Source organism: Mauremys mutica, chromosome 26 (genome assembly GCF_020497125.1).
Source record: "Mauremys mutica isolate MM-2020 ecotype Southern chromosome 26, ASM2049712v1, whole genome shotgun sequence".
NCBI classification, from domain to species: Eukaryota; Metazoa; Chordata; order Testudines; family Geoemydidae; genus Mauremys; species Mauremys mutica.
In genome coordinates, this window is record NC_059097.1 from 8,380,142 (window position 1) to 8,395,464 (window position 15,323).

A 15,323-nucleotide genomic window follows, 5' to 3' on the forward strand; every position below is an offset into this window, starting at 1 on the left:
TTTTAACCAGTTACCAATTCATGAGAGGACCCACCTCTTATCCCATGACAGCTTACTTTGCTTAAGAGCCTTTGGTGAGGGACCTTGTGAACAGCTTTCTGACAAATCTAAGTATACTATATCCACTAGATCCTCCTTAGAATCATAGAATATCAGGGCTGGAAAGGACCTCAGGAGGTATCTAGTCCAATCCCCTGCTCAAAGCAGGACCAATTCCCAACTACATCATCCCAGCCAGGGCTTTTGTCAAGCCTGACCTTAAAAACCTCTAAGGAAAGAGATTCCACCACCTCCCTAGGGAATCCATTCCAGTGCTTCACCACCCTCCTAGTGAAAAAGGTTTTCCTAATATCCAACCTAAACCTCTCCCACTGCAACTTGAGACCATTGCTCCTTGTTCTGTCATCTGCTACCACTGAGAACAGTCTAGATCCATCCTCTTTGGAATCCCCTTTCAGGGAGTTGAAAGCAGCTATCAAATCCCCCCTCATTCTTCTATTCTACAGAAGAAACAATCCCAGTTCCCTCAGCCTCTCCTCGTAAGTCATGTGCTCCAGCCCCCTAATTATTTTTGTTGCCCTTTGCTGGACTCTTTCCAGTTTGTCCACATCTTTCTTGTAGTGTGGGGCTCAAAACTGGACACAGTACTCCAGATGAGGCCTCACCAATGTTGAATAGAGGGGAATGATCACGTCCCTCGTTCTGCTAGCAATGCCCCTACTTATACGGCCCAAAATGTCGTTAGACTTCTTGGCAACAAGGGCACACCGTTGACTCATATCCAGCTTCTTGTCCACTGTAACCCCTAGGTCCTTTTCTGAAGAACTGCTGCCTAGCCATCTGGTCCCTAGTCTGTAGCAGTACATGGGATTCTTCCATCCTAAGTGCAGGACTTTGCATTTGTCCTCGTTGAACCTCATCAGATTTCTTTTGGCCCAGTCCTCTAATTTGTCTAGGTCCCTCTGTATCCTATCCCTACCCTCCAGCATATCTACCACTCCTCCTAGTTTAGTGGCACCTGCAAAATTTGCTGAAGGTGCTCTTGGTCTACATGCTTGTTGACCCCCTCAAAGAATTCTAGCAGATTGGTGAGGCATGATTTCCCTTTACAAAAACCATGTTGACTCTTCCCCAACAAATTATGTTCATCTATGTGTCTGACAATTTTGTTCTTTACTAGAGTTTCAACCAGTTTGCCTGAAGTCAGGCTTACTGGCTGTAATTGCCGGGATCACCTCTGGAGCCCTTTTTAAAAATTGGCATCACATTAGCTATCCTCCAGTCATCTGGTACAGAAGCTGATTTAAATGATAGGTCATAGACTACAATTAGTAGTTCTGCAATTTCACATTCGAGTTCCTTCAGAACTCCTGGGTGAATCCTGTCTGGTCCTGGAGATTTATTACTGTTTAGTTTATCAATTTGTTCCAAAACCTCCCCTAATAACACCTCAATCTGGGACAGTTCCTCAGATTTGTCACCTAAAAACAATGGCTCTGGCTTGGGAATCTCCCTCATATCCTCAGCCGTGAAGACCAATGCAAAGAATTCATTTATTTTCTCTGCAATGGCTTTATTGTCCTTGAGTGCTCCTTTATCATCTCGATCGTCCTATCTTACAGTCATAGACTTTAAGGTCAGAAGGGACTAATATGATCATCTAGTCTGACCTCCTGCACAATGCAGGTCACAGAATCTCACTCACCCACTCCCGCAACAAACCCCTAACCTATGTCTGAGCTATTGAAGTCCTTAAATCATGATTTAAAGACTTCAAGGTGCAGAGAATCCTCCAGCAAGTGACCCGTGCCCCACGCTGCGGAGGAAGGCGAAAAAACCCCAGGGCCTCTGCCAATCTACCCTGGAGGAAAATTCCTTCCCGACCCCAAATATAGCAATCAGCTAAACCCTGAACATGTGGGCAAGACTCACCAGCCAGACACCCAGGAAAGAATTCTCTGCAGCAACTCAGATCCTACCCCACCTAACATCCCATCACAGGCCATTGGGCATATTTACCGCTAATAGTCAAGATCAATTAAATGCCAAAATTAGGCTATCCCATCATACCATCCCCTCCATAAACTTATCAAGCTTAGTCTTGAAACCAGATATGTCTTTTGCCCCCTCTGCTCCCCTTGAAAGGCTGTTCCAGAACTTCACTCCTCTAATGGTCAGAAACCTTCGTCTAATTTCAAGTCTAAACTTCCTGATGGCCAGTTTATATCCACTTGTTCTTGTGTCCACATTGGTACTGAGCTTAAATAATTCCTCTCCCTCCCTGGTATTTATTCCTCTGATATATTTAGAGAGAGCAATTGTATCTCCCCTCAGCCTTCTTTTGGTTAGGCTAAACAAGCCAAGCTCTTTGAGTCTCCTTTCATAAGACAGGATTTCCATTCCTCGGATCATCCTAGTAGCCCTTCTCTGTACCTGTTTCAGTTTGAATTCATCCTTCTTAAACATGGGAGACCAGAACTGCACACAATATTCCAGATGAGGTCTCACCAGTGCCTTGTATAATGGTACTAACACCTACATAAGAACATAAGAACGGCCATACCGGGTCAGACCAAAGGTCCATCTAGCCCAGTATCTGTCTACCGACAGTGGCCAATGCCAGGTGCCCCAGAGAGAGTGAACCTAACAGGCAATGATCAAGTGATCTCTCTCCTGCCATCCATCTCCATCCTCTGACAAACAGAGGCTAGGGACACCATTCTTACCCATCCTAGCTAATAGCCACTTATGGACTTAGCCACCATGAATTTATCCAGTCCCCTTTTAAACATTGTTATAGTCCTAGCCTTCACAACCTCCTCAGGTAAGGAGTTCCACAAGTTGACTGTGCGCTGCGTGAAGAAGAACTTCCTTTTATTTGTTTTAAACCTACTGCCTATTAATTTCATTTGGTGACCCCTAGTTCTTGTATTATGGGAATAAGTAAATAACTTTTCCTTATCCACTTTCTCCACATCACTCATGATTTTATATACCTCTATCATGTCCCCCCTTAGTCTTCTCTTTTCCAAGCTGAAGAGTCCTAGCCTCTTTAATCTTTCCTCGTATGGGACCTTCTCTAAACCCCTAATCATTTTAGTTGCCCTTTTCTGAACCTTTTCTAGTGCTAGAATACCTTTTTTGAGGTGAGGAGACCACATCTGTACACAGTATTCGAGATGTGGGCGTACCATGGATTTATATATTTTCTCAGTCTTGTTTTCTATCCCCTTTTTAATGATTCCTAACATCCTGTTTGCTTTTTTGACCGCCTCTGCACACTGCGTGGACATCTTCAGAGAACTATCCACGATGACTCCAAGATCTTTTTCCTGACTCGTTGTAGCTAAATTAGCCCCCATCATGTTGTATGTATAGTTGGGGTTATTTTTTCCAATGTGCATTACTTTACATTTATCCACATTAAATTTCATTTGCCATTTTGTTGCCCAATCACTTAGTTTTGTGAGATCTTTTTGACGTTCTTCACAATCTGCTTTGGTCTTAACGATCTTGAGCAGTTTAGTATCATCTGCAAACTTTGCCACCTCACTGTTTACCCCTTTCTCCAGATCATTTATGAATAAATTGAATAGGATTGGTCTTAGGACTGACCCTTGGGGAACACCACTAGTTACCCCTCTCCATTCTGAGAATTTACCATTAATTCCTACCCTTTGTTCCCTGTCCTTTAACCAGTTCTCAATCCATGAAAGGACCTTCCCTTTTATCCCATGACAGCTTAATTTACGTAAGAGCCTTGTCAAAGGCTTTCTGGAAATCTAAGTACACTATGTCCACTGGATCCCCCTTGTCCACGTTTGTTGACCCCTTCAAAGAACTCTAATAGATTAATAAGACACGATTTCCCTTTACAGAAACCACGTTGACTATTGCTCAACAGTTTATGTTTTTCTATGTGTCTGACAATTTTATTCTTAACTATTGTTTCGACTAATTTGCCCAGTACCAATGTTAGACTTACTGGTCTGTAATTGCCGGGATCACCTCTAGAGCCCTTTTTAAATATTGGCGTTACATTAGCTAACTTCCAGTCATTGGGTACCAATGCCGATTTAAAGGACAGGTTACAAACCTTAGTTAATAGTTCTGCAACTTCACATTTGAGTTCTTTCAGAACTCTTGGGTGAATGCCATCTGGTCCCGGTGACTTGTTAATGTTGAGTTTATCAATTAATTCCAAAAATCTCCTCTAGTGACACTTCAATCTGTGACAGTTCCTCAGATTTGTCACCTACAAAAGCCAGCTCAGGTTTGGGAATCTCCCTAACATCCTCAGCCGTGAAGACTGAAGCAAAGAATCCATTTAGTTTCTCTGCAATGACTTTATCGTCTTTAAGCGCTCCTTATCTTTACTGGAAATACCTCACCTGATGCATCCCAAGACTGCATTAGCTTTTTTCACAGCCACATTACATTGGTGGCTCATAGTCATCCTGTGATCAACCAATACTCCGAGGTCCTTCTCCTCCGTTACTTCCAACTGATATGTCCCCAACTTATAACAAAAATTCTTGTTATTAATCCCTAAATGCACTTTTCACTATTAAATTTCATCCTATTACTCCAGTTTACAAGGTCATCCAGATCTTCCTGTATGATATTCCGGTCGCTCTCTGTATTGGCAATACCTCCCAGCTTTGTGTCATCCTCAGATTTTATTAGCACACTCCACTTTTTGTGCCAAGGTCAGTAATAAAAAGATTAAATAAGATTGGTCCCAAAACCGATCCCTGAGGAACTCGACTAATAACCTCCTTCCAGCCTGACAGTTCACCTTTTAGTACAACCCGTTGTAGTCTCCCCTTTAACCTGTTCCTTATCCACCTTTCAATTTTAAAGGTAATAATTGGAGATATACCAATCTCCTAGAACTGGAAGGGACCTTGAAAGGTCATCGAGTCCAGCCCCCTGCCTTCACTAGCAGGACCAATTTTTGCCCCAGATCCCTAAGCGGCCCCCTCAACGATTGAACTCACAACCCTGGGTTTAGCAGGCCAATGCTCAAACCACTGAGCTATCCCTCCCCATCTTTTCCAATTTAGCTAATAATTCCCCATGTGGAACCATATCCAATGCCTTACTGAAATCGAGGTAAATTAGATCCACTGCATTTCCTTTGTCTAAAAAATCTGTTACCGTCTCAAAGAAGGAGATCAGGTTGGCTTGGCACAATCTACCTTTTGTAAAACCACGTTGTATTTTGTCTCAATTACCATCGACCTCAGTGTCCTTAACTACTTTCTCCTTCCAAATTTTTTCCAAGACCTTGCATACTACAAATGTCAAACTGACAGGCCTGTAGTTACCTCGATCACCTTTTTTTCCCTTTAAAAAAATAGGCCCCACTGGTTGTTTAGCAGGCTTCCTGCTTCTGATGTACTTAAACACTTTTTTACTATTACTTTTTGAGTCTTTGTCTAGCTGTTCTTCAAATTCTTTTTGGCCTTCCTAATTATATTTGTACACTTCACTTGCCGAGTTTATGCTCTTTTCTATTTTCTTCACTAGGATTTAACTTCCACTTTGTAAAGGATGCCTTTTTGCCTCTCACTGCTTCTTTTACTTTGTTGTTTAGCCATAGTGGCACTTTTTTGGTTCTTTTACTGTTTTTTTAATGTGGGGTATACATTTAAGTTGAGCCTCTATTACGGTGTCCTTAAAAAGTTTTCATGCAACTTGCAGGGATTTCACTTTTGGCATGGTACCCTTTCATTTCTGTTTAACATCCTCAGTTTTGTGTTGTTTCTTTTTCTGAAATTAAATGTTACAGTGTTGGGCTACTGTGGTGTTTTCCCCTCCACTGGGATGTTAAATGTAATTATATTATGGTCACTATTACCAGAGTCCAGCTATATTCACCTTTTGCACCAGATCCTGTGCTCCACTTAGGACTAAATCAAGAATTGCCTCTCCTCTGATGGGTTCTAGGACCAGCTGCTCCAAGAAGCAGTCATTTAAGGTGTCAAGAAACTTTATCTCTGCATCCTGCCCTGAGGTGACATGTTCCCAGTCACTAAGGAGATAGTTGAAATCACCCATTATTATTATTGAGTTTTTCATTTTAAGAGCCTCTCTAGTCTCCCTGAGCATTTCAGTCACTAACACCATCCTGGTCAGGTGGTCAGTAATATATCCCTATTGCTATATTCTTATTGTTCAAGCATGGAATTACTATCCATAGAGATTCTACGATACAGTTTGGTTCATTTAAGATTTTTACTTCATTTGATTTGATGCTTTCTTTCACCAATAGTGCCACTCCCCCACCAGCATGACCCATTCTGTCCCTCTGATACACTAATACCAGGGTACAAAATATGTCTCATTGATTATCCTCATTCCACCAAGTTTCTGTGATGCCTATTATATCAATATCCTCATTTAATAAGAGGCACTCTAGTTCACCCATCTTATTATTTAGACTTCTAGCATGGTATATAAGCACTTAAAAAAATTGTCATTTTTTTAGCTGTCTGCCATTACATGCTGTAATTCAATGGGACTTTTTTTAATTTGGCTCTTTTTATCATCTTCCATTAATAGCTCCTCCCCTTGTCCGAACCATGTGCTCCTCCACACCTGGTGGCTTTCCCCCAGCCCTTAGTTTAAAAACTGCTCTATGACCTTTTTAACTGTAAGCCAATCAAATGGGAGCATCGCAAAGTCCCACCCCCACTCTGCTCAGAACATCCAGGAAACACCAGGGTGAGGGGACAAAGAGAGAGCCCCTTGTCTCGCCCAGCAGATCCATCACACACCTACTAGCCACAGACGGACACAGGAGACGGAGCCCCTAGCAGGGTCCAGGGAGAGCTGCCTGGTAGGAAGCCCAACACCCTCCTCATTGTGAGGAGCTGGATATGAAGGGAGGGGAATCTCCCCTAAGCCTGACTGGTGGGTGCCCCCTTCATATCTCACAGCACTGGGTCAGGCTCCAGCCCTATGAGTCTGGTCCGTTTTCCTAGCCCCATGTAGGTGGGTTATTTTCTGTTCAACAAATTAGGGCATTTCCACCTCTGAACCTCTTGGGTCTGTTCCTAGAATGAAGGCCACTTATTAAACAACTCCCAGCAGGTTTGCCACACCCTGTCCTCCTCCCTTTCTCCACCCTGTGCATTTCCTACCCCGCTTCAACCTCCAAACCAGACTGTGAAAACCTTCCCATCTCTGGTGTATTTGCTGTCCCTCTCCTCCAGCAGGAACCCACCAACAACCCCCCAATAATCCTTACCTGAACGGTCTCCTCTGCAGCCATTTCTTTTTTCTGTCCCAAGGGAGGACGGGATGAACTGGAGCAAAACATGGACATCGTTCTGCAGCCTGGCACGATGAGAAGGGCAGTTCTGGAGGTTTCAGAACAGGCTTTAGTTAATTTCACCTCACAATTCCTCCAGGTCCTTTCCCTGCAGACAGACATCCTACATTCTGCCATGCTGGAAACATGCTTGATCTCTTTATTCCATTGTAGACCTACCACCCCCCCCCCCCACCAGACTAAGCCCACAGATTTTTCAGCCTCCCCAGTAATAAAGTCTCTGAACAAAATGCTGCAAAGGAGCAGAACCAAAGGGGCTGGGCAGGCTCCACAGGGACACTGGCTCCTCCCTTCCCCCACCCTGTTGCTGTCAGAGAACGGACACCCCATCCGACCGCACCCCAGAGTCAGCCCATCCCTGACTCAGGGCAACAATTTCCCACCTAAACAAACACAAATTAGTGCAGATAAAATGGGTGGGGAAACCCCCCGAAATGGGAGGAGATTTTCAATGGACATTTGAGAAGTATGGAGAGAATGGGGGAAAGTAGGAGAGATGAGAGAGTTGATCATTTGAGGGGAAAGGGGGGAATCTCCCCAGAGTTTATAGCCACGTGTGAGACACTGAGCGAGAAAAGGGGCAGAACTAGAGAGAATTTGTATCAGAGTCTGAGAGACGAGAGGCACAAACAGGGACAGGATCCAATTAACTCCCTTGTCCTGGCTGCACAGAGACAGTTCAATCCCCACCCCTGCCCCGCAACTCCGGCCTCTCCCCCCATGCCCGACACCCCCCTCCTCCACAGGGACCCCCCCCCGCCAGGCCCCAGTCTCTGCCCCCCATCCCAGCGGGGGGGGGGCGGATCCTGCCCCCGGGCTGTGCCAGAGCCCCGCCCCCAGGAGCTGCCCCGCCCCCAGCCTGTGCCAGAGCCCCGCCCCCGGTCTTTGTTCTCCCGGCTCCTGCCTCCCGGCCCCACCCCGCCCCGCCAGCTGCTCGAGCCCCGGCCTGTGACTGGGGCGGGCGAGCGGAGCCAGGCGACCGGGTCGGAAGCCGCAGATTTGCCGGGCCCCAGATACGAAATTTGTATCCACAGCCGAGCTGGAACAATAGGGCGCGCAGGATCGGGCCCAGTGAATCCAGCCCCCCGCAGGATCGGGCCCAGTGCCGCCAGCCCCTCCCCGCAGGATCGGGCCCAGGGACTCCAGCCCCTCCCCCTCTCCCCGCAGGATCGGGCCCAGTTAATCCAGCCCCTCCCCGCAGGATTGGGCCCAGGGACTCCAATCCCTCCCCCTCTCCCCGCAGGATCGGGCCCAGGGACTCCAGCCCCTCCCCCTCTTCCCGCAGGATCGGGCCCAGGGACTCCAGCCGGAGCAGGGTCAGGCTCACACACATGCTCAGTCACATCTGCCGAAGCTGCAGCAGCTGCCCTCACTGGGGAGGATTAAAATCTATTCACACCCGCCCCCCGCAGTGAATTCCCGCGGATCCAGTGCGCAGGAGGGTCTGGCTTGTTCCCCACCTGGAGCCGGGAGAATCAGGCCCTGCTGCTTGCAGTCTTCGAGGTTTACCCTGGGTGGAGCCAGCCGGATGAATTATCCAACCAGTCGCGGTCCCTGCCGTTGTTACCGGCCCTCCCGTGAAGCCGGGCGCCGGAGGCTCCCGCAGCTCTGTCATTGTTTGACGTTTCCCTGCTGGTTTCTGTGACAACCTCTGGCTTTTTTCTAACATGAGGAATAATTGGTCACGTCCGAACTTTTCACTTTGGGCCCGTTCTGCAGGGCGGCTGGATTCCCCACCCCTCGCCGCCTTAATAAATCCAGCCTGGATAGCTCTTAAGACGTTCCGGGTTCGACGTCGCTATCATTGGGTGTGGTACTACGGCCCGTGTTGTACAGAGGGTCAGACTAGATCGGGGTGGGAAACTATGGCCTCTGAACCCCTTGGTCCCACCCTCCTGCACCCCAGAGCCCACATTGCGAGCTGGAGCCCTCACTCCCCCATCCACGCCCGAGCCCTGAGCCTCTATCGCGCCCTGAACTCATTTATTGGCCTCACCCCAGAGCCCGCAGACTCCACGAGGGAGTTCGGGTGCCGGAGGGTGTTCCAAGCTGGGGCAGGGAGTTGGGGCATGGGAGGGGGGTTGGGGTGTGGGCACTGGGTGGCTCTGGCTGGTGCGGTTCATGGGGGCTCCAGGAGGTGATGACCTCCGGAGGCCTCTTAAATAGCAGCTGCACCAGCGCTGTGCTGGCATTTCCCAGGGACAGCAGAAGTCGGCACAGCTCCTGGGAAGCGGCGGTATGTCCAGCTCCTAGGCAGAGGGGTGGTCAGGAGGGCTCCGTGCGCTGCCTCCGCCCACAGGCGCTGCCCCGAGTGCCGGCTCTGCAGCTCCCATTGGCCACGGCACCCTGGATTTGCGCCCACCACGAATTCCCGGCCAATGGGAGCTGCAGAGCTGATGCTCAGGGTGGCGCCTGCGGGCGGAGGCAGTGCACAGAGCCCCCCTGGCCACCTCTCTGCCTAGGAGCCCGAGGGACATGCTGCTGCTTCCCACGAGCCGCACGGAGCCAGGCAGGGAGCTGCCTTGGCTCCACTGCGGCCAACCGGACTTTTAGCAGCCCAGTCAGCAGTGCTGATTGAAGCTGCCAGGGTCCCTTTGCAACTGGGTGTTCTGGTCGAAAACTGGACACCTGGTCACCCTAATGTGGCTTGTCCATCTCCTGATGGCTTCACATCCAGGCTGGAGGACTCACTGGAGGATGTGCTAGATGTCCCCTAGTTCCGGTAGGAATTATTCTGGGGGAGTTCTTGGCCTGTGTTACACAGGACATCAGCCTAGAAGGTCAGAGTGGTCCCTTCTGGCCTTGAACTCTATGAATCTCTGAACTAAAATCAGTGTAAAAGTCTCACCTTTCGTTACGCCGAAGCCACTCTGCATGCAGAGCAGGACTCGGACTCTCTCCCAGGGGTGTAGCCATGGGTGGGCCACGGTCCAACCACTTAGCATCCAGGCCCAGCCAAATCGGGAATGGAGACCCCCGAATCCACAGGCTGGAACTCCTGACCCCGGCTCGGTGCCCGTCAGCCCAGCCACGCGGGGTGTCCCTCTCCTGTTGACACTGCGTGCTGCTGCCCTGCTCTCTGGCCCCAGCGCTAGCCCCATGGGGGTGGGTCTGGGGGGGCTAGCGCTGGGGCTGGAGACCGGGGGGTGGGGAGCAGCGCGCTGTGCCGGCAGGAGAGGGACACGCCATGGGGCTGGTCTGACAGACACCCAGGCTGGGGTCCGGACGGACGGAGCGCGATCCCCAGCAGAGTCCCCCACAGCCCCACGGGTGCCCCGGGCAGCCTCATCTTCAGGTGCCTGCTGAGCAAGAAGGGCCAGATGGAGGGGGTGGGGGGAGTTGGGCCCCCCATCCCTCCTGCCCCCCACCTCAGGGCACTGGATCCCTCCTGCACCCCTAAGCCTTCCTGCCCCCCTCCCCAGACCCCCCATCCCTCCTGCCCCCCTCCTCAGGGACCAGATCCCTTGTGCACCCCCGATCCTTTTTGGCCCCCTTCCCAGAGCCCCCCCTCCCCCTCCCCTTCTTCAGGGCACTGTCTTCCTTCTGCACCCCTGATCCTTCTTGCCCCCCTTCCTAGAGCCCCCGTCCCTCCTGCCCCACTCCTCTGGGCACCGGATCCCTCCTGCACCTCTGATCCTTCCTGTCCCTCTCCCCAGAGCCCCCATCCCTCCTGCCCCCTCCTCAGAGCACTGGCTCCCTTCTACACCCCCGAGCCTTCTTGGCCCCCTCCCCCTCATCCCCATCCCTCTCCCTCCTGCCCTCACCCCCCACCCACCTCATTGCCCACCCACCCGAAAGCTGGGGCCACCCAGTTTTACTGTCCTAGCGACCCCACTGCTCTCTGCTGAGTTGTGGGCGTGGAGCTGCATGAATTTTTGGACAAAAAATGCAGGTCTGGTGACACCAAAATATTTCATGTATGTGTAAATTTCACCACATTATTTCACTAGAAAAAATAAATCCCAAATCGCTTTGACATTTTTTAAAGTAAACGTTTGGATTTTTCCATTTGAAACGACTTTTTGTTTAGCAATATCCCTTCATTTTTGAAAAGTTAATAAAACTTAAAAGACAAGTTTGAAATCTAAACACTTTTTTTTGACTGTTCAGTTCATGACAAATGCCAGTTTGGGGTAGACCTGAAATGAATCACCCCCTCCCCCGCCCTGGCAGTATTGTCAATAAATCAAAAAATCCATTATTTGCCTCACTTCTCCTGGGAGAGAGAGAGAGAGTGTGTGTGTCCCCGTCCGTCCATCCCCCCAAGGCAGAGAGGACTCTTGGTGTTAGGTCACCGCCTGTCTCATTTTCTCCACCCATCAGGTGTCCCCTCCACATTGCAGACCAGAGCTGAGCTTATCAAGTTCCTCACCATGATCATCTACTGCAGCTGGCCCGGCATGCGGCTGTCAACAGTGGGCAGGTAGGAGAGAGTTGGGGGGAGTGGGTTTGAATAGCCCTGAAATATGCTGCTTTGCAGGTTCCCACTCCTCTTTGGCACCCTGGGAAGCTCAGCTGATCTGGTGGGTGGATCTCCGCACTGGTCCAGAGGGCGTCTCCATGGCAAGGGAAATCAGTGTCACTCCATTGACACCAGCTGGGATCTGGCCCCACTGACCCCAGTAGAGAGATTCCCATTGACACTAGCTGGGGTCTGGCCCCATTGCCTCTAAACAGGAAGTAAAGTGCCCAAGTTTAGCAGGGTGAATAATTCACTAGTGGACTCTGAAGACCTTTACCCGGGATCGTGCATCTGGTTCTAGCCCCTCCAGAGGTTGTTGGCCTCCATTCAGGGATCACTGGGCTAGGCAGGTCAGACTAGGGGCTCATAATTGTCCCTTCTGGCCTTAAAAACCTACCAACCCAATCTGCTTGGGGTGACCCCTCTGGGGAACAGACCTACCCAGCCCCCAGCTGAGTGATTTCCCCCCCGGGTCACACAGGAAGTCCCTGTGCATTGAGCCCAAGCCACCTCAGGGCTAGGTGGGCTCTCCTGCTCTGGGCCCATGAAGACATTGGTGATGCACAACTAGTGCTAGATTCACACTGTTGCACATTTTTGATCCGAGTGGCTGGGGAATTAGGTTAGTGTAACCACAGGTGCCGACTTTCCAATGTGCCGGGGGGTGCTCGACCTCCGGCTCTGCCCCAGGCCCACCCCCTCCACCCCTTCCCCCAGGGCCCCACCCAGTCCCCGCCCCACCTCTTCCCACCCCCTCGCTTTCTGCCCCATTCCATCCCCTCCTCCAAGCGCATCCAGTCCTCACTCCTCCCCCTTCCCCCCCCAGAAACTCTTGCACCCTACGAAACAGCTGATCATGACGGGTGGGAGGCACGGGGAGGGAGGCGGAGGCACTGATCAGTGGGGCCCACCGGTGGGCAGGAGGCACTAGGGGGAGGGGTAGATGCTTATAGGGGCCTGCGGGTGGGTGCTCAGCACCCACCATTTTTTCCCTGTAGGTGCTTCAGCCCTGGAGTACCCTTGGAGTCGGTGCATATGAGCCTAACTATGTCACTCGTGGATGTGGATTTTTCACACCCCTGAGTGAAAGTGCTGGGTTGAGCTAATTCCAGTGTCGAGCAGGCCTCACAAATTCATTGCACTGGTTGTGTATATTCTGTCACCTTTTCGTCAGTGACTTGACTGTGTAATGCCTATGGAGTTTCACTTAACTGGGTGTTCAGGTACAAAAACATGTACAAGGGACATCTGTGACAGAGCGGAGAACTGAACCGGTAGCTCCAAAGTCCTAGAGGGGTGGTAGCCTTCTTCTCTTCTTCCTACTGGAATTTTTATCAGCAATGATCAAAATGTTCCATTTGCATAAGGACAGAACGTTTTTGTTTTGATGTTCTCATTTGGACATTGTGTTACGCAACACAGACATTTCAGTAAGGGCGAAACTAGTTTCTGAATATTTCATTTTGGGACAAAGGCTGAGATTTTGACATGGTCTCCTGATTTGGTATGAAACTGAATTTAAACTTTCAGAATTTCTTGTGGGATAGAAATTCTGAATTTCATCCAGCTCGACTTTCTAGCTCTGGGTGGAAAATATGATCCCTAAAAGCTCCAAAAGGCAGATGACAGATAAAAAGATCACAGAATTTTTATTTATTTTTTAATCTCATGATTTTCAATCCAGTATCATGAGTTCTAAGGGGGGACCTGCCTAGTGAGGTTAGAAGGCAATGAAATAGTTAACAACACTGCAATTTTAATTCTCCTGATTCTGTCATGATTCATGTAATGTCTGCTCTTTTGCTTAATGCCCCAGTTCCAGGAGTCATGTGATTTTTGCTGGAGATTCTGATCTTTCCAAATTTTGTTTTTACCATTAGCTAACTACTGGAAAGTGCTTTGGATAAAAGTCCTATATAAAAAAACCCAAAAATAATTAATGCTTTTTTGTTCTACAAATAAAAGCACACAACTCATATATTAGTATCAGTAGTCTTACCTTTCCAATGCAATGGATGTGCCCTCTCTCTCCCGCTGCGGCAGCCCCTGAGCTGGGGCTGGGAAGGAGGAGGGTCTCTCCCCATCAGCCGCAGCCCTGGAGCTGGGGGAAGTCGCCTTTCTCTGGCTGCTGCAGCCCTGCACGTCCCAAATTCCCCCCATCCTCTCTTCTCACCTCACTTCCCCCTCAGACTTTCCCCCCATTCTTCCCAAGGCCACTGCCTCTTCTTACATGTGTGTCTTCTCCAGGGTCCAGGCACTTAATTCGTGGAGCCAACCCTGTCCACTAATTAGGTGGGTGGCCTTTCATTCTGTTCTGTTCGGTCGCCCAGGTGTGCATCTGAGAGGGAACTATCCGCAGACCACCTGAATGGAGCTCACGGACCACAGTTTGAGCACCTCTGCCCTAGGATTTTCCTTGGACTTAGCTAGCATGAGTTGGCTACCATGATGTAAATAACACAACTATTCTTGCTGTAAAGACACAGCCCATGTATAGGAGCCAGGGGTTGACCCCGGCCTGAACTCATGACCTACGACCTGCCTCGTGTCTCCTGGGTGATTTTATGCTTGCTAGGGGTAAAATGACATTATGGGAGTGTAAGATTGGTAGGGGTGCATTGCTCATTAGCTTGGAACTTGCGGGGTGGGGAGGGCGAATAGGTGAACATAAGTGAATGGGTTATTAAGCTTGCTACAGTTAAGGGCTATTCTATTAGTTTAAGGCTTTGTGGGAGTAGTTATGCTAAAGGCTGGGATTTAGCAAAATAGGGTAGGCGTAAGGAGATAATCCCAGGTCAGATATTTTGCACGCTCATTTTTGGAAGCAAATGAGTGACTGCAACCAGGGATAGCACCCCACAGGATTCTGCAAGAAGGGAGCGGGTGAGGGGAGGGGGCATTAGCAACTCAGTTGCCATGCAGCAGCTAAGCAGTTAGACCGCATTGAACAATAGGAATTATTAAGAAATAAGTGATGCAAATCATGAATATTAATGCTTGGTACTTAATTCTGGATACCCACACAGGCCACATAAAGCAATTATGGACCTTGTTATAACCAGGGTAAAGGATCAACTATGGTAGAAAGCCATACTCTTACCATAAGGAAGGGTATAAAATGCCATACCCAGTTCCCATTTTTCTCAGTTCCCACAGAAGTGTAAGATAACCTTGACCAAGGCCCAGGATCTGGCAAGAAACCCAAATTGTTCAGTCTCCTGTAATCTCCTCCCCCTGCTGACTGGATGGGTCTGTTTGCTACTTACATGTACTCGGAGACTGATGCACATTCTTTGATTAGGACAGGCCTGTTTAATAACTTTTGCCTAGGCAGGACTGCCTTGTTTTGAACAAGTAACAGGGGCAAACAAGGGAAAAAGCCAACATCATTCTGGGAGGTATTAGCAGGAGTGTTGTAAGTGAGACACGAGAACTAATAAGTATAAGGGGCTTCCATCACTTTCTGCATAATGTTGCTCCAGACATATCCCCAGGATATTATTAACCGGACAGTTATCAGTT

General features: G+C 49.3%; 1 protein-coding gene across 1 annotated transcript in view; it reads right to left on the reverse strand.

Moving 5' to 3' along the window:
• The window catches only part of LOC123356692 (zinc finger protein 850-like), a 39,053-nt gene extending 31,055 nt beyond the window's left edge, over positions 1-7,998 (reverse strand). Inside the window, exon 1 of the mRNA XM_045000098.1 lies at positions 7,256-7,998. Within this exon, the coding sequence (XP_044856033.1) occupies positions 7,256-7,669 (414 nt within the window). The 5' untranslated portion in view covers positions 7,670-7,998. The remainder of the gene's footprint in view (positions 1-7,255) is intronic.
• Positions 7,999-15,323: the final 7,325 nt, after the last annotated feature.